The sequence below is a fragment of the Dromiciops gliroides genome, chromosome 2 (genome assembly GCF_019393635.1).
Source record: "Dromiciops gliroides isolate mDroGli1 chromosome 2, mDroGli1.pri, whole genome shotgun sequence".
Classification (NCBI taxonomy): Eukaryota; Metazoa; Chordata; class Mammalia; order Microbiotheria; family Microbiotheriidae; genus Dromiciops; species Dromiciops gliroides.
The window spans coordinates 237,993,185-238,017,426 of NC_057862.1; the positions used below are offsets into that span (position 1 = coordinate 237,993,185).

The 24,242-nt window shown below is 39.0% G+C and overlaps 1 protein-coding gene across 1 annotated transcript in view; it reads right to left on the reverse strand.

Annotated features, from left to right (window-relative positions):
• Positions 1 to 15,645, reverse strand: part of ZNF410 (zinc finger protein 410) — a 38,185-nt gene extending 22,540 nt beyond the window's left edge. The window contains exons 1-4 of the mRNA XM_043986654.1: positions 15,529 to 15,645; positions 7,214 to 7,395; positions 4,156 to 4,291; positions 570 to 788 (exon numbers count right to left, since the gene is read on the reverse strand). Coding sequence (XP_043842589.1) covers positions 570 to 788; positions 4,156 to 4,291; positions 7,214 to 7,246 — 388 coding nt within the window. The 5' untranslated portion in view covers positions 7,247 to 7,395; positions 15,529 to 15,645. The remainder of the gene's footprint in view (positions 1 to 569; positions 789 to 4,155; positions 4,292 to 7,213; positions 7,396 to 15,528) is intronic.
• Between the last annotated feature and the right edge of the window lie 8,597 nt (positions 15,646 to 24,242).

Genomic DNA, 24,242 nt, shown 5'->3' on the forward strand with positions numbered 1-24,242 from the left:
TCATGACTGCATGGAGGTCAGATTAGATGGGGGAAGGAAGTGTGGAAGGATTGGCTTGAAACAGTCCTAATATGATTTGCAGTCAAAAAGGAAATGAGAGTTGAGGGTTTCACCACTCCTTCTTAAACAAACATAAGCTCTTCTGGCTTCACAGCCAATAAGGAGACTCTTTGTTACATTAAAATGTAAACCTTTTAACTATCGGGTACATTTTTAAACAAAAAACAAAACCATTAGAATAAGGATGCTGAGAGACACTGCAGAATTTTTTTGTAGGCTTAGGGTAATTTACATGAAGTTTTGCACCTAGAAGTAGGGGATAAGCTAAGATAATCTCTTGAAATCTCTCCCATTTTTATTTAAACAGTTATTAACCATTTAACTAGAACCACACAAAAATCAAAGTTGAGACTAAGACTAGAAGCTAGTCAATGGGTCATAAAAGAGATTGTACTTTTTCAGAAAGTAGGAATAAATTTTCTTTCACTGTGGCATCTGACACATATTCATATTCCACAAAATCTTTTTTCCCCCCTTAGAAACAGAGTCCAGAACAGGGTAAAGGATACCTGCTCTTGTTAGGTTAAGAAGGATAAAAGAAGTACTGTCACTTGGTTGAAGATCTTGCAACAAACTAGGAGACTCTGGAGTTGACAGAAGCTCAGGGGACTTCTGTACAGTGTGTGCCCTTGTTTCCTCTCCGTCAGGGCCCAGGTTCACTTGAAGGCTTCTCAACACAGCAGAGGAAGGTACCTCCTTACAGGAGTTGGCAGGATTTGGAGTATCATCTAGTAAAGAGAAAATACTACTACTTTACATAGCATCTATTTCCAAGGAGCTCAGGACTATAATAAATTTAATTCTTATAAAATGTCCTCTAATTATTCCTCTGGGGTAGGAAAGGAACAAGCATCATCTCTATTTTACAAAATGAGAAAATTGGCCCAGAAAGGAAAAGCAAGATGCTCCAAACCACAAATCAATGGCAGAGTAAACTAAATGGCACCTATAGAATCCTTAACTATGACAGAACATGTTGTGATTATTACAGAATAGTCGATTAAAGTTCCAAATTAAATGATGCTGTTCTTTCCTACCCAAAACATATTCAGTGCAATGAGTATCAATTCATTATGAGGCCATTTCATAAAGTCTGTCTCCTGGGGCAGCTAGGTGTCTCAGTGGATAGAACACTGGCCCTGGATTCAGGTGGACCTGAATTCAAATCCAGCCTCAGACACTTAACACTTACTAGCTGTGTGACCCTGGGCAAGTCACTTAACCCCAATTGCCTCACCCCCCACCAAAAGGCTATCTCCCCCAAAAATCTCAACCAGGTTTTTGAAAGGCAGGTAATAAACCTTTCCTAGATGGCAGCCAGAAAGGGCAACAACAACTTAAGAAATAAATGAAAGTTTATGAAATCAAAATACCTTATTAAAGTTTGAATCCACACAAAACCTATACAAGCAAATAAAAGCTAAAGAAGCCATTGCACTTGGAGCATATTTTGGTCGCAGGACATGGATTTTCACAATAGCCACTTATCACAGAATATAGAATCCTCAGGGTTTAATTTATCTTTATAAAATGCCGGAAAAGGGCAGCTAGGTGGCACAGTGGATAGAGCACCAGCCCTGGATTCAGGAGGACCTGAGTTCAAACCCAGCCTCAGACACTTAACACTTACTAGCTGTGTGACCCTAGGCAAGTCACTTAACCCCAATTGCCTCACCAAAAAAAATAAAAATAAAAATAAAATAAAATGCTGGAAAGAACTTTTTCCTCTTCAAAGAGAAGAAAATGGAGCACTTACGAGAATCAAAACAAAAGCTTAGGCAATGGTCCTGACACTTGAAAATACAATCAATATTTATTAATGCTTGGAAATTTTCATATTTTAAGAACTTTTGTATTTTCTGATATCTGCTATATTAATTCTTTTTTGGGAAGTGGGGCAATGAGGGTTATGTGACTTGGCCAGGGTCACATAGCTAATAAGTGTCAAGTATCTGAGGCTGGATTTGAACTCAGGTCCTCCTGAATCCAGGGCCGGTGCTTTATCCACTGTGTCACCTAGCTGCCCCCTGAAATGAGTTTTGAAGGAAACCAGAGAAGCCAGGAATTGGAGGTAAGGATGGAGAGCATTCCAAGTAAGGGAGACAGCCAATGAAAAGCAAAGAAGTAGAGGTCTCTACAGAAGTCTCAACACTCGCCCTCATCCAAGCCTCGATTTCCTCACTGGTAAAATAAGAACTGAACCAGACCAATGGTTCCCAAGCAGTAGATTCCACATTATTTCAAGAGATTCATAAATTCATATTCATTAAGTATTGTCATTTTTGGCTTTAACTTAAAGAAAAGATGTAACATGACTGGTTACCTACCCTCTTCCCAACTTGCCTGTTACTTACTGTTGTCAAGGGTCCCAGCATTCCTTCATCCACCCAGGCTCAAATCTTGGAGTCTCTGACTCCTAGCTCACATTCACCTCACAATCCAATCAGTTCTCAAGTCCTGTCATTTCTACCTTTACAACATACCTTGAATACATTGATCACTCTCGACCCACACAGCCGCCACTCCTTGGTACAGGCCCTTATCACATTATACCCATATTATAATAATGTTCTAGATCGTCTCCCTGTTTTCAGCCTCTCCCCACTTGGTTATTAAACTACTTTTCTGAAGTACCAGTGTGACCCACTACTTAAACTCTGATAACTTTCTATGACTTCCAGGATCACATATAAAATTCTCTTTGGGGAATTTAAGGCCCTTAAAAACCTGGGCCTTTCCTACCTTTCTTGTCTACACCTTACCCCCAAACACTGGCCTACTTGCTATTCCTTAAACAAGACAACCTATCTCCCCACTCCATCCCTTTTTACTGGCTGCTCCCCAATGCACGGAATGTTCTCCCTCCTCACTTGCACTTCCTATCTTCTTCGAAAGGTAGTCCCCTCCTGCCCTACGGCTAATATCTTCCCTCTGAAATTACCTTCCATTTACACCTTCCACTTACACCTTCCACACACACTTTAATGGAGGTGACTACCCTCAAATGACTGTACATACCAGATATACATAGACATATACATAGATACACATGTGCATATATACACGCATATTTATGCATACATGCATGAATAACTATACTTATAAGATATTTAAATATTTTATACTTAGGTATTTGAGGGTTGTCACCCCCATTAAAATGTGAGCTCCTTGAGGGCAGGGCTTGCCTTTCTTTGTATTCTTAGTGCTTAAGCACAGAGCCTAGCACATATTAGGTGCTTAATAATCCTTGACTCAGTATAAGTAAGCAAACAAATAGACTATAGACTAAATAAACATCTCCACAGATATTACTATTTTTTAAAGTATGAAGATATGATTAATAAATTACAAATTCATTTAAAAGCATTACTGAGTTTATATTCTTTTTTTGCAATGCATTTTCTCAGTCAACAGATAATAATGGTACAACTACTATCAAGTAATTGTTTTGATGTTAAAAAGTTCTTTTGCTCCAAAAAGTTCTGAGGGCTCTTACAGTTCTAATATTCTATAATTCCAAGGATGTGGGCACCATCTGGCTAGGGTACTTCTTGTGTCGAACATGACAAATGCTTCTCTCCCTGGTCCATTTATCTGCCTCCTCCCCACCCTCAAGTACCACAGGCTGAGTCCAGGAGCAAATGAGATGGTATGTAGAAAAAGCCTGGAGAGCTCCCAGGTGATTCTGCATCACATGGCACTATCTAGTGCTATAGACTTCTTCTTTTTGGGCAAAAAGAGTAAGACATGCTTCTGTACTAGGGGGTGAGACTACACCAAAAATACAACGATCAAAGTGTTAGGAACCATGGCAACAGGAGATCTAAATATCCAGTCCAGCCTTAAAAGGTTCAAAATTGCTTCTTCATCTTTCCTCATTTTTCCAAATCCATCTATCAGTTACCATAGAGACAGGCTTTCTCGCTATACCCATTCAGTTCACAAGCACTCTGGAACAGTTTAAGCCTCTTCCAATGCCCAGCTCTTAGCACAGCACTAGGCATGTATGGTAAGTACTTACAACATGCTTCTAGATTTGGTTGATTCTCTCGTCCTATTGCCAATTTGTTCATCCATTTTTGATTGTAAATTTACCTGGTAACACGAGCCGGCTGCATTCTGAGGTCTCAGTAACAGGCAGCAGGGACAGACAAGTGATATCTTTAGCTTCAGATTCCACCAGACCCTGTCCCAATGGTATGGATGTGTTCTGAACAAACTGGACCAGCAGCTAGAAGGGAAAGGAGAGAGAGGGCATTCAAAAGAAGGAAATGTTGTGAATGGACACCTGAATCTGTGTATGCACCCAAAAATGGAGGTATCATTATTAAGGATTAATGGTTTATCTCATTAACCATACCTGGAAGGAACACTGCATAATTCTGACACAATATTCAAAAAGTTATAGATCTTTTTGGGGATGCAGTGGATAAAGCACCAGCCCTGGATTCAGGAGGACCCAAGTTCAAAACCGGCCTCAGACACTTGACACTGACTAGCTGTGTGACCCTGGGCAAGTCACTTAACCCCCATTTCCCCACCAAAAAAAAAAAAAGAAAAGAAAAAAAAAAGGTATTTTTCTTATAACAATGAAAAAAGGTTAGAGAAAACAATTAAATATGAAGAAAGCATTTTTTTTAGCCACTACTTATATCTTCCATTTCCTGCTATGGAAAAAAGATTACTTGAAATGAAGATGGAATTGTGTTGATTTAAAAAGCTTTGGAATTATGAAGTAGCCCAGAGAATGAATTTGAGGAAGAGAAATTTGGGAGGAAATGAGAATGCTGAAGGAGAAGTAGGTAAAGGTATCAGAAGAACTTGAGTTAAAAAGGAAAAAGGAAGAATGAAGAGAGAACTAACTGGTGAGACAGTAAGAAGTTAGAGAAAGGAGGGGCACCTAGGTGGAGCAGTGGATAGAGCACCAGCCCTGGAGTCAGGAGTACCTGAGTTCAAATCTGGCCTCAGACACTTGACACTTACTGGCTGTGTGACCCTGAGCAAGTCATTTAACCCCAATTGCCTCCAAAAAAAAAAAAGTTAGAGAAAGGAAAGGAGTTCGTGTGATTGTCAAGTTGTGAATAAGGTGCTAGAGAAGAAAAGCAACTATGGAGCTGATTAGCAAGATAAGACAAGAACAGAGGATCTCACAGAGACACTGAGTAGAGGGAGAATTTTGTAGCATCTTTCTCCAAGTGTTAGAAGTTTCTATTTCTGTCATAACTAAGTGTCTATCCACTAAGTATAAAAGTACAGGCTAAGAGAAACACACATCAAAACAAGTCTGAGGTTTGATCACATTCTGCAAATTGGACCCCAAAAATGTCAAAAGTTAATGTCCGAGGGATTGTAGGATAAAAGATACTCTAGTGCATTATTGGTAGAACTGTGAAATGCTACAAACATTTTGGAAAGCAATTTAAAATTATGCAAATAAAGTCACTAAAATGGCTATACCCTTTGATTTAGAGATTCTATTATCGGACTTATACCCCAAGGAAGCCACTGATAAGACATAAGTTCTTATATACACCAAAATATTTATAGCAGCATTTTTTGTGATAGCAAAGAAAAACAAAATAAATTCCCATTGATTAGGGAACAGTAAACAAATTGTGGTACGTCAATGTAATAAAATATTGCTGTGCTATTAGAAATATGTGTTAAGTACAGAAGCACGGAAAGTTACATGAACTGATACAGAGTGAAGTTGGCAGAGCAATATGAACAGTAACTATAACAATGTAAATTGCAAGAACTGCATGAACTAATTCAGGGCAAAGAAAGCAGCGCTAGTAGAAGATCACATACTGTGGTTAGGAAAATATATTCAAAAACAATAATAATGTCAACTAAACTCCAAGTGCAATGATCAATCTTGGTCCTAGAGAAAAGATGAAGTTCACTTTCCTATTCTCTGTAAAGAAGTATAGAACTACATATAGAGAATGTGGCCTACTCTGTCAGATTTGATGATTATTGGTTAACTTTATTTGACTTTTTTTTTGTGGAGGTTCCTCACAGGTTGGGGGGGCAGGGGGAGAGATATATAATGAGAAATACAGTATGAAATCAGGCATAGATAGCAACAAAAGATAACAATGTAAATACCCACAAATTTACAAGAGACAAAATCTAAGAAAAGAACTGTTAATAAAACCCAAGGCCTTAGATGTTTACACAAAAGAGTAACAAGCAAAATGAATAAGGCAGGCAAATTTAACCTCATAATTATCACTGAGACATAAGATGAGACTAATGACTAGAATAAGGTTATGGACTTAGGCAGACTCTATAAATAAAATAGGTAAAGGGTAGATGCCACAAAGAATAAAAGAAAACCTAAAAGGAAGCACAGAAAAGCAGGGTAGATTTGAAAACAATGTATAGTACTTATTACATGGTTTTTACCAAAAAAGCAAACAGTCTGAAATAGAAATTCATGGTTCTATAGTCAACCCTCTCGAATTCTTCTGTGTACATGGAAATGCTCTTTTTTCTCTTTTTATACTTGATTTTAAAATAAATTTTTTAAAAATTTTAAAATTTATTTTTCATTTGTCGGGGAGACCTGTTCTGCTTGGCCTGAGATGGCAGAATAAGGAACAATGGACAAAAATACAAATGAAGATTTCAGTTTTATGTAAGGAAAATGTTCTTATCAATGTTATCTAAAAGCTCAATGGGCTGCCCCAAGAGGTAATGGTTTCCCCCTAATTTGCAGTCTTCAAGAAAAGGCTGGTATGTTGTAGAAAGGATTCTTGTTAAATATGGATTGGAAGGGATGGTGGCCTCTCCCAAATCTGAGAGTCCATGATTCCTAAACAGAAATAGCAACAACAGGTCTATGCCCGTGAATAAAAAAAAAACAAAAATGGTTTACATTTCTGTAGTATCTGAAATATTACATAAAAAGCATGTGGCATGTTTCTGGTAATGTGATTACTTATCAAAGTAAATTTTGTCACTGTAAATTACCTACAATAATTCCCAGTCTATGGAAATATAAACATACTTTGAGAAGGAAACAGAATAGTGTACTAATTTAAAATTTCTAAAGAAAAACCTCTTCTAATAAAAGAATAATAAACGAAGGAGTAATTGTAGGCCATAGCCTACAAGAAGGAAGATAAACCCAGCCAATCATGCTCACCTCTGGTTTGGACTCTAACTCATCCGATAACATTGATTCAGCTTCCAAATCCTGTAACCGTTAAGGGGAGTTACAAAGCTTAACTTGGAGTCAATGACCACCTCCTGTTATTCTCATATTTCCCAACAGAGCACAATGAACTTCTTGTAGTTAAATTGTTTTGGGCAGTTAATCAATTTAACCTAAAATAGAAAAGAAAAGTATAATCAGCTCAGAATTCCTGGAAAATAACAGACTCAAAATCAAAAGCTCTTGACCAAATCAGCAATGCAAACAAATTTTTGAAAAATCATCCCCAAAACTAAGTCAGACAAAGTTTCATTAGTACTTACCACTGTCATGATGATGAAATGATAGCAGTGAAAACTGATAGCATGAAGGAGTACAGTACCAGTGTTACATGTGCTATCTCCAATTTATATTTAAATTCTTACTTTATTACAGGCTAAATTCTTTCAGAGACTGGGCCTATGAGTCCATACTAATTTGAATTTTTTTTTTTTTTTTAGTGAGGCATTTGGGGTTAAGTGACTTGCCCAGGATCACACAGTTAGTAAGTGTTAAGTGTCTGAAGCCGGATTTGAACTCAGGTACTCCTGACTCCAGGGCCGGTGCTCTATCCACCGTGCCACCTAGCTGCCCCAGTCCATACTAATTTGAATGGCTATTAATAACAGGATTTTTTAAAATTAGCTAAAAAGCAAAATGTTCAGTGTATATAAACCCAAGAGAAACTCAATACTTGTTTGACTGAAATACATATTTTTTACCCTGTAGAAATAACAAATTACAAAATGTTTATGAAAATACAATTTTAATTTTTTCTCACACAAAATTTATGACAAATCCCTGAGTTCGCCTTTCGCAACACCCTCACTCTCTTTCACAATCTTCCCCTATCTCTACCTTTGTATGCAATGATCCTGTAACAAAAATTTATCCATAGAAGTAAAACTCCAGCTTGGCAACATACCTTTCAGTTGCTTCTTCTAAATTACTTTGTTGGGTGGCAGCTAAGTGGCACAGTGGATAAAGCACCGGCCCTGGATTCAGGAGTACTTGAGTTCAAATCCAGCCTCAGATATTTGACACTTACTAGCTGTGTGACCCTGGGCAAGTCACAACCCCCACTGTCCCGAAAAAAAAAACCAAAAACAACTTTGTCCTCTTTCTCCTTGTACTTACTTCCTATCCTGTGTTTTACTTGGCATACTGCCTGCTATCACCAAAAGTCTGCTCCTGAGACCACTGAGTGGTTCTACTACTACAGCTGGACATGCCCCTATTTGACATCAATCAAGCAATTAATAAAAGCAGTTGTGCTTTTCTAGAGTTAATCTTGGAGTCTCCAAGTTCTTAAGCATGCCTGCGTGCCTAACTATTATCAACACTTCTAAGCAAATCAAGGACATAAGTCCCAAACCTAAAAGAAATCAGGAAATGGGCTAAAAGATAATTAATAAGCACTTCCTACCCTTTCTGTTTATTAGGTTTTAATGGAACTGTTTTTTGGCTTCTAGGACAGACTACTAATTCTCTTCAACCAGTGAAAACTGGAACATTGGGAAGGAACAGCCAGTGCTCAAGAGGGATCTCTTAAACAGTCATATTTTATCCTTTTACTCTTTAAATAATATAAAAAACAATCAGCATCTATAAACCAGGCCCATTGGATAGTGATTTTTTTAATTACCAACTTAATATTATCCAATAAAACCATGAAAAATTTGTTTTAAAAGGATTTACATTTAAATTAATAACAAGATATAAATATTTCTACCTTGTCAGTAACTCCCTTTAAGTTCCTATCAGCTTTCTTTCTCCCTCTCCATATTCTTTTTCACTCTTCCATTTGTATGGTCACAATGTGTATTCTGTTCAGGTGCTGGTTTTTTCCCCTTGCATGATTTCATAAAGGCTTTCCTAACTTTATAGTTCATACTAATCCATTTTAGTTACATTATAGCATCCCATTATGATAATACGCAATATAGTTAATTCCTTATTTTTAGAAGGACAAGTATATATTCATCAGCTTTTTGTACTTCCCCCAAGAAACCCCTTAAAAATCTTACCTATTTAGGGATTTTTTGCCCCCCCCCTTTAAAATTTTTTTTTTTTGCAGGGCAATGAGGGTTAAGTGACTTGCTCAGGGTCACACAGCTAGTATCAAGTGTCTAAGGCCGGATTTGAACTCAAGTCCTCCTGAATCCAGGACCTGTGCTTTATCCACTGTTTTTTAGTTTTTCTGTGTAAATTGTTATCCAATTCTATGAAGAAATCATTTTGTTTGGTATTACCTTAAATACTCAAATTAATTTGGGGAATATAATTTTTACTTCATTAATTTTGCCCAGCCAGAATGCCCCCTTAATTTATTTTTCTTCATTTATTTGTTATTTCAATTTTACAAGTTGTGTCCTGTTCAAAGTCACATATACTACAGGGTGTCCCAAAAGTCTTAGTTTCTGTGTTCATAATAGGTAGGCCAAATTATTCGAAGTAAAAATGAACTGCCTCTTTCAAATTAACAATAATAATAACTTATCATCTTCATCACTATCAAGTGGTGTTTTAAGATTCATAAACTAAAACTGCACTAACTTTTGGGACAGTATTTATGCAACTGAATTCCCAAACAGTTAATGGTTATTATAAATGAGATTTTAAAAATTATCTTAACCTTTACTGAAAGTAGTTTCATGGTCAAACAGGAAAAGCAGGCATGTATGGGTGAAATCTGCATCACTGCAGAGAATATCCACAACAACTGAGATCATAGATCCAACATATAACTATAGTCTGCAATTTTACTGAACACATTTTCAATTAATTTTTGGTTGAGACAGTTTGGTTTTCTATCATGTCACCTCCAAATAAGGATATTCTGCCCTCTTCATTTTTGTTGTTTATCACTCTGGTTCTTTCTCCTGTCTTCTTCCAATTGCTAGTGTTTCTGATATTGTGTCAGACAAGTTTAAAAAGGTACTCATTTTATGCCTTTCAGATCCCAAAGTTGTTAGTGTTCTCTCCCTCTTCAAATTATCTTGCATTTTATTTATCCCTTAAACATGCTCAGTAAAACCTAAGTCCCTCTAGCTTAGGGACTGTTTCATTTTTGTCTATTTCTCTACTACACAGTAGGTGCTTAATAAATGTCGAACTGGATCTCAAAGAAAAAAAAAACAGAAGAAACAGTAACCCATTAGATTACTCAATCCTAACTTCCCAAGATCTTTTAAATCAATTTAATCTCGTTTTCCTTACATCTATGAACACTTTTAAACAAAAAGAGAGAAAAATTAAGAAAAATTAAGGGCTACATCTGCTGATCAGATAACTGAAGGCCATATGGCAGCCCTCTCACTATTACATCTACTCCTCCAAAAAACATCTGCCGAGCCAGGCACAACCAACTGTATTTGCCATTAGCAGGATTGCAACCCTCCACGCTCTCCCTTTCTCTCTGATACAGTGAATAACACAGTGAACTTTTAAAATCTATTGTTTGAGTTAGGAAATAACAAAATCTTCACGTATTAATGAATCTAAACCAGACATAATAGTCAATTTTATATACAACATAATTCACAAAGAGATTTTGATCTTATGACATTCTCCCTCTCCTTTTCCCCAAAACATAACTTTTTCACCTACTGCTTAGTTCATAAGGAGCAGCAATTAACAATTTGCTGACAGAGTAGTAACCTATAAACTTCTTTCCTACCCCCAAAAGCCCGATTCCAATCTTTCCTACTTTTTACCTTTTCACCCACCCAAAAAGGCCATAATAGCTATAAAGAAAACAGGAAGCATGGTCAGGAGCCAATAATTATAACAATGTTGCTAGGGATATAAGACAAAGCACCAGCTGAAAGTGCCCCCAAAAGCTATGCACAGCCTTAAATTTTGGTTTGGTTTCACTCACATAAAGACAAGGGGGAAAAAAAGATTTGGTCCATTATCTATAGAGTAACTTTTTTTAAAAAAGCATTAAGCACACTAGATCCCTAAAACTGTTACTGTTACTCAATGGAATTTAGATGCTAAAACAAAATTTCAGATTCTACAAAGCTTTTCAATGAACACACCCAGAGAACAACAAAAGCCTTGAACTTAATAGACTCAAACAAAACAGTCCAGACAATAATGGTTGCAAAGCAAATACATGAAAGCAGCAGTTTTTCTAATCAGTAATATCTAAAGAACTCTTTTCTGTTCTCTTAGCTAAAGGCCAGTAACTAAAATTTGTAACTTGCATCCTTTTCCTACAATATAATTCTACTTCATGTTCATTTTAATCAATATTATCATCAAGTAATAGTAAACTGAAAAAAAGTCTAAGGTGTCTTTACCAGAATCTTGACTACTGTTAACTTATATTACTTCTCATGGACCTCAGTAACCTTTGGAAAATGGAAATATATGTGTGTGTGTACACACACACACACACACATATCAACTTCTGAGGTTATACTGAATAAAAGCCCAATAAAAAATAAAGTACTGGGGCAGCTAGGTGGCGAAGTGGATAGAGCACTGGCCCTGGATTCAAGAGGACCTGAGTTCAAATCTGACCTCAGACACTTAACATTAGCTGTGTGACCCTAGGCAAGTCACTTAACCCCAATTGCCTTAACAAAAAAAGAAAATAGAAAAGAAAGAAAGAAAAAAGAAAAAGTACTTCAGAATCCAAATAGTTAATTAGAACCAGGCCAAATAAAGTGAGTACACTTCTTACTTAAAACGATCCAAATAATCAAGGTTACAACTCAGTCCAATAGGCAAGGTTGTGGCATGGAAAGCACTACATCTGGATTGGGAAGATTACTACCTAAATGTGACCTTTGCATCTAATATCCCCATCTATAAAACAGGGATAATACCTTACTACCCTTCACTACCATTCTCTAAAGCTACTGTCCCTTTCGCACTCTAACTCCCAGAAAATAATTTTAGGGGGCGGCAGCTAGGTGGCACAGTGGATAAAACACCGGCCCTGGATTCAGGAGGACCTGAGTTCAAATCCAGCCTTAGACACTTGACACTTACTAGCTGTGTGACCCTGGGCAGGTCACTTAACCTCACTGCCACACAAAAAAATGAAAAATAACAGTTTATACTTATTGCCTCTACTTCCTCTATTCTCACTCATTTCTCAACCCCTTGCAATTTGGCTTCTGGCCTCGCTGCTCAACTGGAACTCCAGTTACTAACTCTCTCCAGAGTTACCAATCATCACTTAATTGCCGAACTTAAAGGCTTTTTCCTCAGTAATCACCCTTCTTGACATCTCCATAGCATTTAATATTGTTCACTAGTCTCCTCTCTGGGTTTCTATAAAAATGCTCTTCTATGTTTCTCTTCCTATCTGTCCAATGGCTCTTTCTAGAGTCTTCTTTGCAGGAGCATGTCCAACTAACTTTATGTGGATGCACCTGTGGGCTATCCTGGGCCTTCTTCCCTTCTATCTGATCTCAACAACTTCCAAGGATTCAACTATATATCTTACACCAATGACTCCCAAATCTACACATACAGGCTTCATCTCTCTCCTTTCTCCAGTTGTAAACATTAGTGGTCAACAGACATTGCAAACAACATATCCAAAACAGAACTCATTATCTTTCCTTTTTAAACCCACTTCTCTTAACTTCCTTATTTCTGTGGAGAGCACCAATCATTTGTCAATCACCCAGGTTTACAAGCTATAGGAGTCATTCACATCTTTCCAATTCCACTCACACACCCCTTCCTCATATCCAATCAGTTGCTAGGTCTTGTTGATTTTTATCCTTTAATACTCTCTTTACATCTTGCTCTCCTTCCACCCTCCCTCCCCACCCCACCCCATCCCATTCCTTATATCACAACCACCTTAGTCTCAGTTGTGATCATCACATTTCTGGATGATTTCAGCTTCTTAATTGGTCTTCTTACATCTAATCTCTTGCCTCTTTATTTTCCAAATAGCCACCAAATCGATATTCCTAAAGCACAAGTCAAACCTAAAAGCACCTCTGCTTAAGAAGCTTCAGTGGTTTCCATTGCCACTTGTCTTTTCTACTAGCTCCACTTTCTGCATGAAAGCTCTTGACTATGGCTCCAGTCTCTTTCTAGGTTGATATTCTCCCTCTCAGTCTACATTCCAGCCAAACAGGTCATCAGCTTATCCTTATACAAAGTATATAACACTCCCATCCCTGGGCTTTTACACAGGCAGTGGCCCTTGCCTGGGATACTCTCCCTCTCTATGTTTTGGGTCCTATTGCTTTCTTCAAGATTCAGTTCAAGTGTCACCTCCCCCAAGAAGTCTCTCCTAATGACCCCGGTTGTTAATGCCCCCCCCATCATTGTGTTTATGTTTATTTTGCATATACATTATAATTACTTGTGTGTGGAAATGTTGTACTTCAAGAAAATGTTTCTTGAGTACAGGAACTGCCTTAATTTTGTAACCACAATGCCTACGTAGCACATGGTAGGCATTAAAAAAATAAATAAGGCAACAATGGTCCTCAACATAAAGAATACATTTTAAATACTTGCTTAATAGTCACATATTAATATATAGTAATGTGCTTGTTAAAATTATTAACATAAAAAAGTCTGAATAATGATATACTAGTAGCTTGCCCCCTGATTTAAGAGGCCACCTGGACTATTTTGTTAACCACTGATCAGTCTATATCATTGCTACTTTCAGAGCTCTTTGTATATTGTTGGGCTACAGGAATTGATGTCAACAGTATTTTAACTGATTAACACACAAATCCTGTTGATGGTAATGCATTTTGCAGACAAAACATTTTCAAAAACAAGAAACATGATACATATAGCTAATTGATAATTTCCAAATCTTTGTATGATAGTGCTTTAGAAGATTGACAAATTCTACTAATAATTATGGAGTACTTGATACTAGCATAATGTCAGTCTCCAAATTTCAGAGTTGAAAAGAACCTCACAAAGTTCAATCTATCCTTTTTAATCCAACAAATTTAGAAAAATTCAATTTGGGAGGTAGATCAATGACCATATTTTTACAGATAAGGAAATTTAAGACACCAAATGATTAAGCAGCTGCTTACCAAATGTCACCTAGCCATTTAGAGTCAAAGTTAGGGCTACAATTTAGCTCTCCTGAATCCTAGAACATTGACCTTCCTTTATGCTACAGAACAGCTCTAGACTGGTCTCTTTCAATCACAAACCAGATGTCCCTATTTTAGTACTGAAGAAATTATCTTTTATTCTCTGCATTTATGACACAGATATTTACAGGATCATAACTTTAGAGGAGAAAGGGACCTTTTCAAGGTCATTGGCCCCCTTCTTTTACATCTGAGGAAACAAGCCCAGAAATATTAAGTGACTTGCCAACCCAGCTAATGAATGTTGGAGCTGGAGTCCTAATCCAATGTTGCCGCCATTGCACCAAGGGGTGCATTTGAATTTTCTATGCGTTTGAATTCTGAGAAACCCCCTCTATCAAAAAATAAAGATCAAAATACTCAAATTCAAGTATTCCCAATTTAAAACTGTCCAGGATTAGCTTCCAGCCGCCTTGGAAGCTATGAAAAAGAACTTTTTATTTTAATTTTAAAGAAAAATGAACAATATCTCTTATTTTTTTCTTGTTGGAGATGGAATAAAATCCACTTAGAGATTGTTGCATTCGAATTAAGCTAAATGAATGGGGGAGATTAGTCAAAAAGGCAGGAAGGAAGGTTAAGCCTTCTGCCACCCTGGCCCCTTCCTTTCCCGCCCCCGGGTATGACTGCGACGTGCGGCCGCAGCTGGCCGATCCGCCCTCCCTCCACCGCGGATCACCCCTCACTAGACCCCCGCCAAGACCAGGGAGGCCGAGGACAGCCAGGGATGACACGTCCAGAGCGGACGCGCCCTCTGCCAGGCGGGGACGGCCACCCGCCTCCATTTTTTACAGGGCCCTCGGACAAGCTCTGCCCGGAGAAGGGGGAGACCGGGTGCGCCCGAGGACAAGAAGCCAGAGTCGCCCCCAGAGACCCCGCCGGAGAACTTGGACATCTCAGGGCTCATTGGTGCTCCCGGGCCCTTCGGGGGAAGAGGCCCAAGGCCTAAGGCTGCGGCCCCAGCGGCCTCGGACAAGAGGCCCCCCCAGAGCGGGGCTGACTCCCGGGAAAGGAGTCTCCGGGGGGCACCTTGCCTCTCCCCTCCCACTTTCCCTTCAGAGACCCGGAGCTGCGCCGTCCGCCTCGGCTCGGACTGGGCCGAATGCCGCGGCCGTCACCCAGAGCTGACCCGGACTGGATGCAGACAATCCCAGCTCTCACCTTCCCGTCCTGAGCGGCCAGCTGTCCCCGGTCCCTGAGTCTGTCCAGAAGCAGGGCTTCCGGCTCCCGCCGGAAGCTGTTCGAGCGCGGGACAGGAAGTTTTAGCCTCCCCCTCCCCGCCCCCCAAGCGGACAACATCACGCCACGCCGGGGAGGAGACAGGGAGGAGGCCATGACAAGCGTCTTTAGAGGAGACTAGGTCATTGGTTGGAGGGGGGCGTTGGGGGCGGACTCTAGCCCCACATCCAATCAGTTGCCAGGTCTTGTCTTTTCTACCCATTCAATACCTCTGTACTCAAAACACAGCGGCTTGGAGTCTTCTATGTTGCTGTTACCCAGGGTACAAAGTTGGGGGAAGAGGCAGCTGCCTGAACTCAAGCCTTCAGGACTTACTGCTCTCCTGTTGACCCACAGAAAACATCAACTGAAGAATGGCTCAACAAGTTGTGATATGTTTTTGTGGTGGATTATTATTGTGCTATTAGAAATGACGAGCAGGATGGTTTTAGAAAACCTGGGAAGACTTAAGTGAACTGATGCAAAATGAAGTGAGAACCAGAGGCCCGGGTACACAGTAACAGAAATACTGTTAAGATGACCAGCTCTGATCAAGACAGTTCCAAAGGAGCTATGATGACAGACCCTGGATTCAGGAGGACCTGAGTTCAACTGTGACCTCAGACACATGACACTTACTAGCTGTGTGACCCTGAGCAAGTCACTTAACCCCCATTGCCCTGCAAAAAAAAAAAAAAAGAAAGAAAGAAAGAAAAAGAACCCTTGATCCAAAGGAGCTATGATGAAAAATGCTATCCACCTTCAGAGAGAACTGATGAACTCTGATTGCAGATTTAAGCATATTTTTTTCCCTTTTTAACTTGGCTAATATGGAAATATGTTTTGCATGAGTTCACATGTTTTTGCTATCATATTGCTTACCTTCTCAGTGGGTGGGGAGGGGGGACAAGAGAGAGGGAGAAGATTTGAAAGTCACGAAATTTTTAAATAAAAAATTTTTAAATGAATGTGAAAAAAAAGATAAACGAATAAGTTTTTTTTTTAAATAGCTGTTGAAGAAGGTGTGAAGTAGTGGATAAAGGACTAACTCAAAAGTCAAAAAGACTGGTTCTAATCCTACCTCAAACCACACTTTAGACAGTCATTTAATCTGTCTCAGGGTGTCCTTATCTATAAAATGAAGGGAATGAATTCCATGCCATCTAAGGTCCCTTCCAACTCTAAATCTATGATCCAATAAACTAAGTTAACAGTAATATCTAGCCTTTATAAATTATCTCATTTGATCTTCACAATAACCCTGAAAAGTAGGTACTATTATTACCCTCATTTTACAAATGAGAAAACAGGCTTCTAGAAGTTAAGTGATTTACCCACAGTCACAGATCTAATAAGTATCTCAGGCAAGATTCAAAGGCTTCCTTACTCCAAGTCCCATGTTCTAAATACTGCTTCAGGGCTTTAATTTCTTCCTCTATAAAATGAAGGGGTCTGATTCCATACCATCTAAAGGGCAAAAACTGAACTCTCAAATCACTCCATCTTGCATCTGCTGCCCTACCTAGTTTCAATTCTACACAAGAAGCCCCTGCACTGGATTATGGCTGCCCTCCTCCTCCTAATTCAATTCCATAGAATGAGATGCTCCTGAAGAGAGAAAAAGACCCTCTGGGAAGAAGGTAACATAAGAAACTAAAAGTCTCCATCATGTTGTTATTCTTGGCTGGCTATGCTAGAGACCAGGGAATTTCTTCTTTGAGTGAGAGCTGGTATTCTCTCTCTTTTGCCTGAGCTGAGTTACCATGTTCCTGATGGGAGAACTCTTTCACTCTGTAAGCTGGCATATTCGCTCATATGTATTTTTTCTCTAATTCCTATTTTACTATTGAATTGGATAATTGAGTTTCTTTCCTATTTGTTTTAGCTGTTCATTGTAGAACTGGTGTTTGATGAGAAAGGGGTCAATCAATGGATATGGAGCTTGAGATCTCTCTTTTCCTGTTAAAAAATAGTGATCAGGATTTTAGTTTAAATCCAAAAATTACATCCCCTACATTAGTAACATTGAAAGGAACAGATAGATTTAATTATGGCTCAGTATCCCTCTCTATCCTTCACCCCTAAGGAGAACAGGACCATTTGGAGTCATCGGAAAAAAGTCAGGGGGGAGAGACACTTAGAGACATATCTATTCTTGCCTCCCTTACACACAAATCAAGACAATCTCATTACATTTATATCACAATAATTCATCAATGTTAATTAACCCTATTCCCAATCTAGAATTGAACTCAACAAAGAATAATAACTAAGAAAAAGTTAGTAAAAACAACTAATTTAGTGACTGTCTTAACAGTATATACAACATTAAGCCTTACTAGTTCTCCACTGTTCTACTATAAGAAAGGAGGTAAGTTTCATTAATTGTTTTCCAGATCATACTCAGAGTTCAGCCTCCTTTTGGTGATCTTTGCATGTATATTGCTGTAGTATTATATATCTTGTTTTTCTGGTTTTGTTTATTTCATTCTTTACCAGTTGTTACAAATCTTCCCATATTTCTCTGAATTTCTAAAATTCATCTTTTCTGACTGCACAATAATATAACATTACATTATAGTTACCTTCCTTTGTCCAGCCATTATCTAGTTGGTGGGTGCCCTCTTTTTTCCTAGTTCTTTGATCGAGTGCTACCATGAATATTTTGGTACATGTTGACCTTTGTTTCAACCTTTGAGTTCCTAGGGAATATGCTGAATAGTGGTATTATTGGGTCAATGCAGGGTATGAACTGTTAGGTCATTTTCTTGCTTAATTCCAAATTGACACCCAGAACACAGGGCCAATTCACACATTCAACAACAGTGTGTTGGTGTGCTGTCATTCTTCATCCCATGCAACACTGATTATTCCCATTTTTTGAACCTCTTCGACATTTTGCAGAGTGTGAGATCAAACATCAAGATTGTTTTAATGTGCATTTCTCTTACAAAGTAAAAAAATAAATCTTATTTTTATCTTTTTTGGGGGGCATCGTCTATATCTTCCACTGCATTCATCCCCTATCCCTTCCCAAAGAACAAAGTACCACTAAGAATGTTTTGGTATATGTGAGACTTTGACTTCTTTGGAGTATATTTCTGGCAAGTGACTCTTTGGGTCAGAGGGTATTGACATTTTGCTTTCTTAGGATAACTGCAAATTGATTCCCAGACTAGTTGGACCAATTCACAGTTCCACCAACAGTGTTAGTATGCTTATCTATCCACAACTCCTGCAACATTTATTTACTATTTCTTTTTCCCCTCATATTTTCCAGTTTTTAAGGTATTTGTTGAAACCCCAAAGCTGTTGTTAATTTGTATTTCTCTTAGTTTTGCTTATTTTAGAATTTTCCAAGTGGTCATCTATAGTTTGCAATCTTCTTTTATCTTTTTTTTTTTTTTTGCAGGGCAATGGGGGTTAAGTGATTTGCCCAGGGTCACACAGCTGTCAATTGTCTGAGGCCAGATTTGACCTCAGGTACTCCTGAATCCAGGGCTGGTGCTTTATCCACTGCGCCACCTAGGTGCCCTCTTGCAATCTTCTTTTAAAAACCATTCATTTCCTTTAGCCACTTCTAGAATGGCTTGGAGAATTACATATTTGTGTCAATTCCTTCTATGGCAGAATTTCACTATGGCAGAATTTTATCATTGATATTTCATGTAAATATTTTTCCCATTCTATATTTTCTCTTCTTGTTTTCTTTTATGCAAAAAAAATCTAGCCTGATTTTCTACTTTTACATGAAAAACAAACAAAATCACTTTCCTTTAAAATTCTTTATTGTAGGAAATTATTGCAGTACTCCCTCTAGGTTTCTCCTTACAACATGCATTACCTCCCCACAATTTTAGAGGTTGTGGCACCAACATTCTAAAACAGCTTATGAGTCCCCACTGATGTGCTTCCCATGAACCACTGACAGACATAGCAAGAAAAGCAGTTATAAAGCACAGCCTTCTCCATAAATCTCATCTCCATATACACACTGTCAACAAACCACAAACTTAAAAGTGCAAGGATAGTGATGCACATGTGCAGGAAATACATGAAATACTTTTTGTGATGTAGAATGATCCCCACATTCTAGAAAAGGGAGTGGGGCTTTGAATGAGCCATTCACATTGGAAAGGAAGCTTGATTTCAAATATTGGGACTTGGGGGCAGCTAGGTGGCACAGTGGATAAAGCACTGGCCCTGGAGTCAGGAGGACCTGAGTTCAAATCTGGCATCAGACACTTGACACTTACTAGCTGTGTGACCTTGGGCAAATCACTTAACCCTCACTGCCCAACCAAAACCAAAAAAAATATATTGGGACTTACTCTTACTTTGTTGTGATAACTTGCCTCCACTGTTGTTTTATTGTTCAGGTGCTAGACTCTATCCACACGGTTTTCTTGGCAGAGATACTGAAGTAGTTTGCCATTTCTTTCCCCCAGTGTATCCCCATTTTACAGATGAGGAACTGAGGTAAATAGGGGTTAAGTGACTTGCCTGAGGTGATGCAGATAGTAATTGTCTGAGACTGGATTTGAACTCAGGTCCTCCAGACTTCAGGGCCAGTGCTCTATCTTACTCTGCTACCTAGCTGCTTCTAACTTGCCTGTGCAACCTACACATTAGCTGCCTTGTACTTCCTCAGCTTTGTTGTTACTGGTTCTCCTATCTCAGGGCATTTCTATTTAGTCTTTTCTTCTCCTTTGTGTTCCATGAAAGTAGCTGTTCCTCTGTTATGTTCCTGTCTTCTTTCTACAGTCATCTCTGTTAACGATTTAATCCACTTCCTCAGGTTCAACTATCATCTTTTTTGGGGGGAGAGGGGGAGAGCAGGGCAATAAGGGTTAAGTGACTTGCCCAGGGTCACACAGCTAGTAAGTGTCAAGTGTCTGAGGCCAGATATGAACTCAGGTCCTCCTGCATCCAAGGCCAGAGCTTCATCCACTGCACCACCTAGCTGCCCCCTCAACTATGATCTTGATGTACATGACTACCAAATCTTTACCTCTAGTCCCTACTTTGTTCCTGATCACCAGAATCAGTATTTTCACCTGTCTGCTATGCATCTCTGTTAAAGGTAAAATCCTGGTTTGGGCCTTGCCCTGGCCAATTAAAGGCAAATTCAGGAAATAAGACAAAAAGCAGTTTATTGGCACCCCAAGCAAGGTATCAAGCAGTAGGAGTGGGACTGGCTGGGTCAAATCCAAACTCCAGCCAGCTTTTATAGACAGTAGTAGAACAATTTGCATATAAGGAGGTGGGATAAGTGTCATCTCAGTTCCTCCCCATTACAACATCATTGGGAGATTAGATCAGTTCTCAAGTGATGGGAGTACAGGCAGTGCTTTGTTGTTGAGTTGGTTCAGTTGTACCTAACTCCTCATGAGCCCATTTGGGGTTTTCTTGGCAAAGATGCTGGAATGGTTTACCATTTCTTTCTCCAGTTCATTTTACAAATGAGGAAACTGAGGCAAACAAGGTTAAGTGACTTACCCAGGGTCACTCTAGTAAGTATTTGAGGCCAGATTTGAACTCATGAAATTGAATCTCCCCGATTCCAAGCCCAGTGCTCTATCCACCTAGCTGCCCCACAGATAGTTCTAGCTTTAAGTAAATTTGCATTATGCAAATTTAACTTTATGTAAAAAATTTTGAAAGAAATCCTCATTCCCCTGAAACACCTATGTTAACTTTACTATACAGTACTATGCTGTTTCTGTTGTTGCCCCTTGACTCATCGATCCGCGGCCTCTTCCCCCTCCAGAAAAAAACAAAAAACAACTCTCCATGTGAAAACAAAAGAAAGGAGGTAGAGAGACAGACACCATTGCTGCTGCACCTGAGGCCTCCAGCACCAGTGGGACCTTTGTCCCACTCAGCCCACCAACTTGAATGTGGGGCCCTGAGATGTGTGTCTTTCACTTGGGTACTACGCATCTGTCCCACCTGTCCCCCATCCTCTCCTGTCTGTGTCCATGTCCAACCCCTACATGTCTGCCCAGCTCCTATGAACCATGTGCCAGTTCCCTCTCTCCATGGGCAAGGGCAAATTCGAATTTCAGTAGAGGTCTGCCAGGGTAAAGAACTATCTATAGTCCTCAAGTGATAGGATTAGTCAGCGGGCAATAGGATTAGACTAAAGGGTACTTCCCCCTTTCCTGCAGTCTGGCTGAGCATAGTACTCAAAGGTGGAGCAAGATGAAAATATAGTATGGGAATGACTCAGACTATATTTTGCCCAATGGCCTAACTTTGTAGATTTCCACCTGAATGTTTATCTCTCTGGGCATCAGTTTCCTCTTTTATAAAATTGAGGTTGGGCTAGATGATTGCTAAGGTCCCTTTCAGCTTTACATCCTATAAAATCTTTGTCCAAAACAAAATTCATCCTTCTCCCAAGACGTACTTCCTCCCTAACTTACCTATTTCTCTTGTCACCATCAACATTCTCCCTGGCACCTATATTCGAGGTCTCAATCATCTTAGACTTCTACTTCTCTTACTGCCCTTCCTTAATTTAATCCATATAAAGTCCTATTGATTCTTTCTCCATCTTTCTCATCTTGGCCCTTTGTTTTCATTGTCATTACTCTATAATTGGTCCTCACTTTGTTACGATAACGATCTAGCTAGTATGCTTGACTCCAGTCTCTCTCCACTTTGCTATAGTTCATATCTGTGAACATTTTTTCTTAAATTTATAATTATTTTCCAACACAATTGATTTCTTTGGTAATTTCTATTGTATTTTATTTTACATGTCTAAAAGCATTATTCTGAAAAGAGACCCACAGGCAACACCAGACTGCCAAAGGAATCTATGACATAAAAAAGGTTAAGAACCCTTTCCTCTAAATGAAAGATCATAAGGAAATTATCAAGGAAGATATACTGCTCTATATTGGTATAGATAAGATGGAGCATGTATACTTAAAGAATTTATAATTTTATCGGTGCATTAATCCCTCGATCCATACAAATTACAACTGCAGGAGGAAAGGCAGTAAGCTCTAGGAACTCACAACATAATCACTCCAAAAAACCTCCAAATTACAACTGCCCTATTACTTAATAGAGCTGAGAATTTCTGTGGCCAAAAAATTAATCAACCTAGGATCACCTATCATTAACCAACTTCAAACTTATCAAGGCTAGTCCTTGAAAGGAAAACACAGTCACTTGCCCAAACTCAACTTTTCTACTTTGGGAGGACCTATCAGAAATTATGATTAGCTTTGTTAAGAGACCAGAGTCACCTCCATACATTTATGTTGACATCAAAACCAGACTTTAGTGGAGGAACATTTAGTACATTTTAAATACTCGGTGAATTTAATTCATTTGTATAATTGATTTATTTTAGCATTTGCAAGGGATAAGCATAACCCATATGATTTGTATCAATTTTCCACTTGATTATTTCAATTGAAGTCTGATTTGGATGGGGGAAGAATCTCTCACTCTATGGTCTGGCTGATAGGAGAAATGGGGGAAATCAGGGAATCCTCTCAGGTTGGGGGAGAGGGGACAATTTTTTTTTTTTGGAGGGGGTATAACAGGGAGGGACCAGGACTGACTTTTCAGCAGGGGAGTCTCTGCTTTGTCACTATTCTCAAAGAAAAGGACTAGTAATCAGATTAAGTTTTACTGTACTCCTCCCCCCCTTATCTTTAGTCTCTTTCTCAAGTTCAGCCCCATATTCTACCCTTGGATAAGGGAAAGTGGGGTTAAACAGTAGTTAAACCCAATGAGTTAATTTTAGGGATAGAACCAGAGTAACAATCTTTAACACCCCTGGATAAAGTGGAGCAAATCCAACCAGGAATTTCCCAAGCTTTGGTCAGTAAAGGTGGTTGAGGAGAGGGGCCACAGCACTACTAAGGCCTGGTTGCTTTGGAGCATGGACACTGGTCAATTGGGAGGATGGAGGAGGCAGATAAGGTCCAAGTGTCAACTCTGAGATTTGAGGACTACCTGACCCATAGTTCCAAATGGTTTTCTCATTTTTTCTTTTATTTTTGTTCTTGATCTTGCTTTTTATCTTTTCCCTCTTTATTCCTGATAAAATAAGGAGAGGTTTCAGTGGAAGAGATTTGGGTCAGAATGTCAAGGCTCAGTTCTCTGACATTCTTACTGTGGTTCTGTAGGCAGCTCCTTGACTTCAATAACTTTTACAAATAAAATTCAATTATGAACCTTTACCGCTGTAATCAAGTCTTTAGTTATCCAGTGAAACTGTGCAATCATTTCTGTGTTGATTTTTCAGTTATGATTATGGTTTGTTTTGTTTTAGTGAGGCAATTGGGGTTAAGTGACTTGCCCAGGGTCACACAGCTAGTAAGTGTTAAGTGTCTGAGGCTGGATTTGAACTCAGGTACTCCTGACTCCAGGGCCGGTGCTCTATCCACTGAGCCATCTAGCTGCCCCAGTTATGATTATGTAATGTCTGTTATTGGCACGATGAAAGAACACCTTTGATAACCACTCCCCACATAGGGGAGGCTAGGGAACCTGCTTGTGTGGGAAGGTCATGAGATGTATACTAGAACCATGGCACTATGGGTAGGATTTCTACAACTTGTTCTGGTCACTATCCATGTAATTAGAAGCTCTTTAATTGCCTGTATAGTTGGAAGAGCACTAGTCAACCA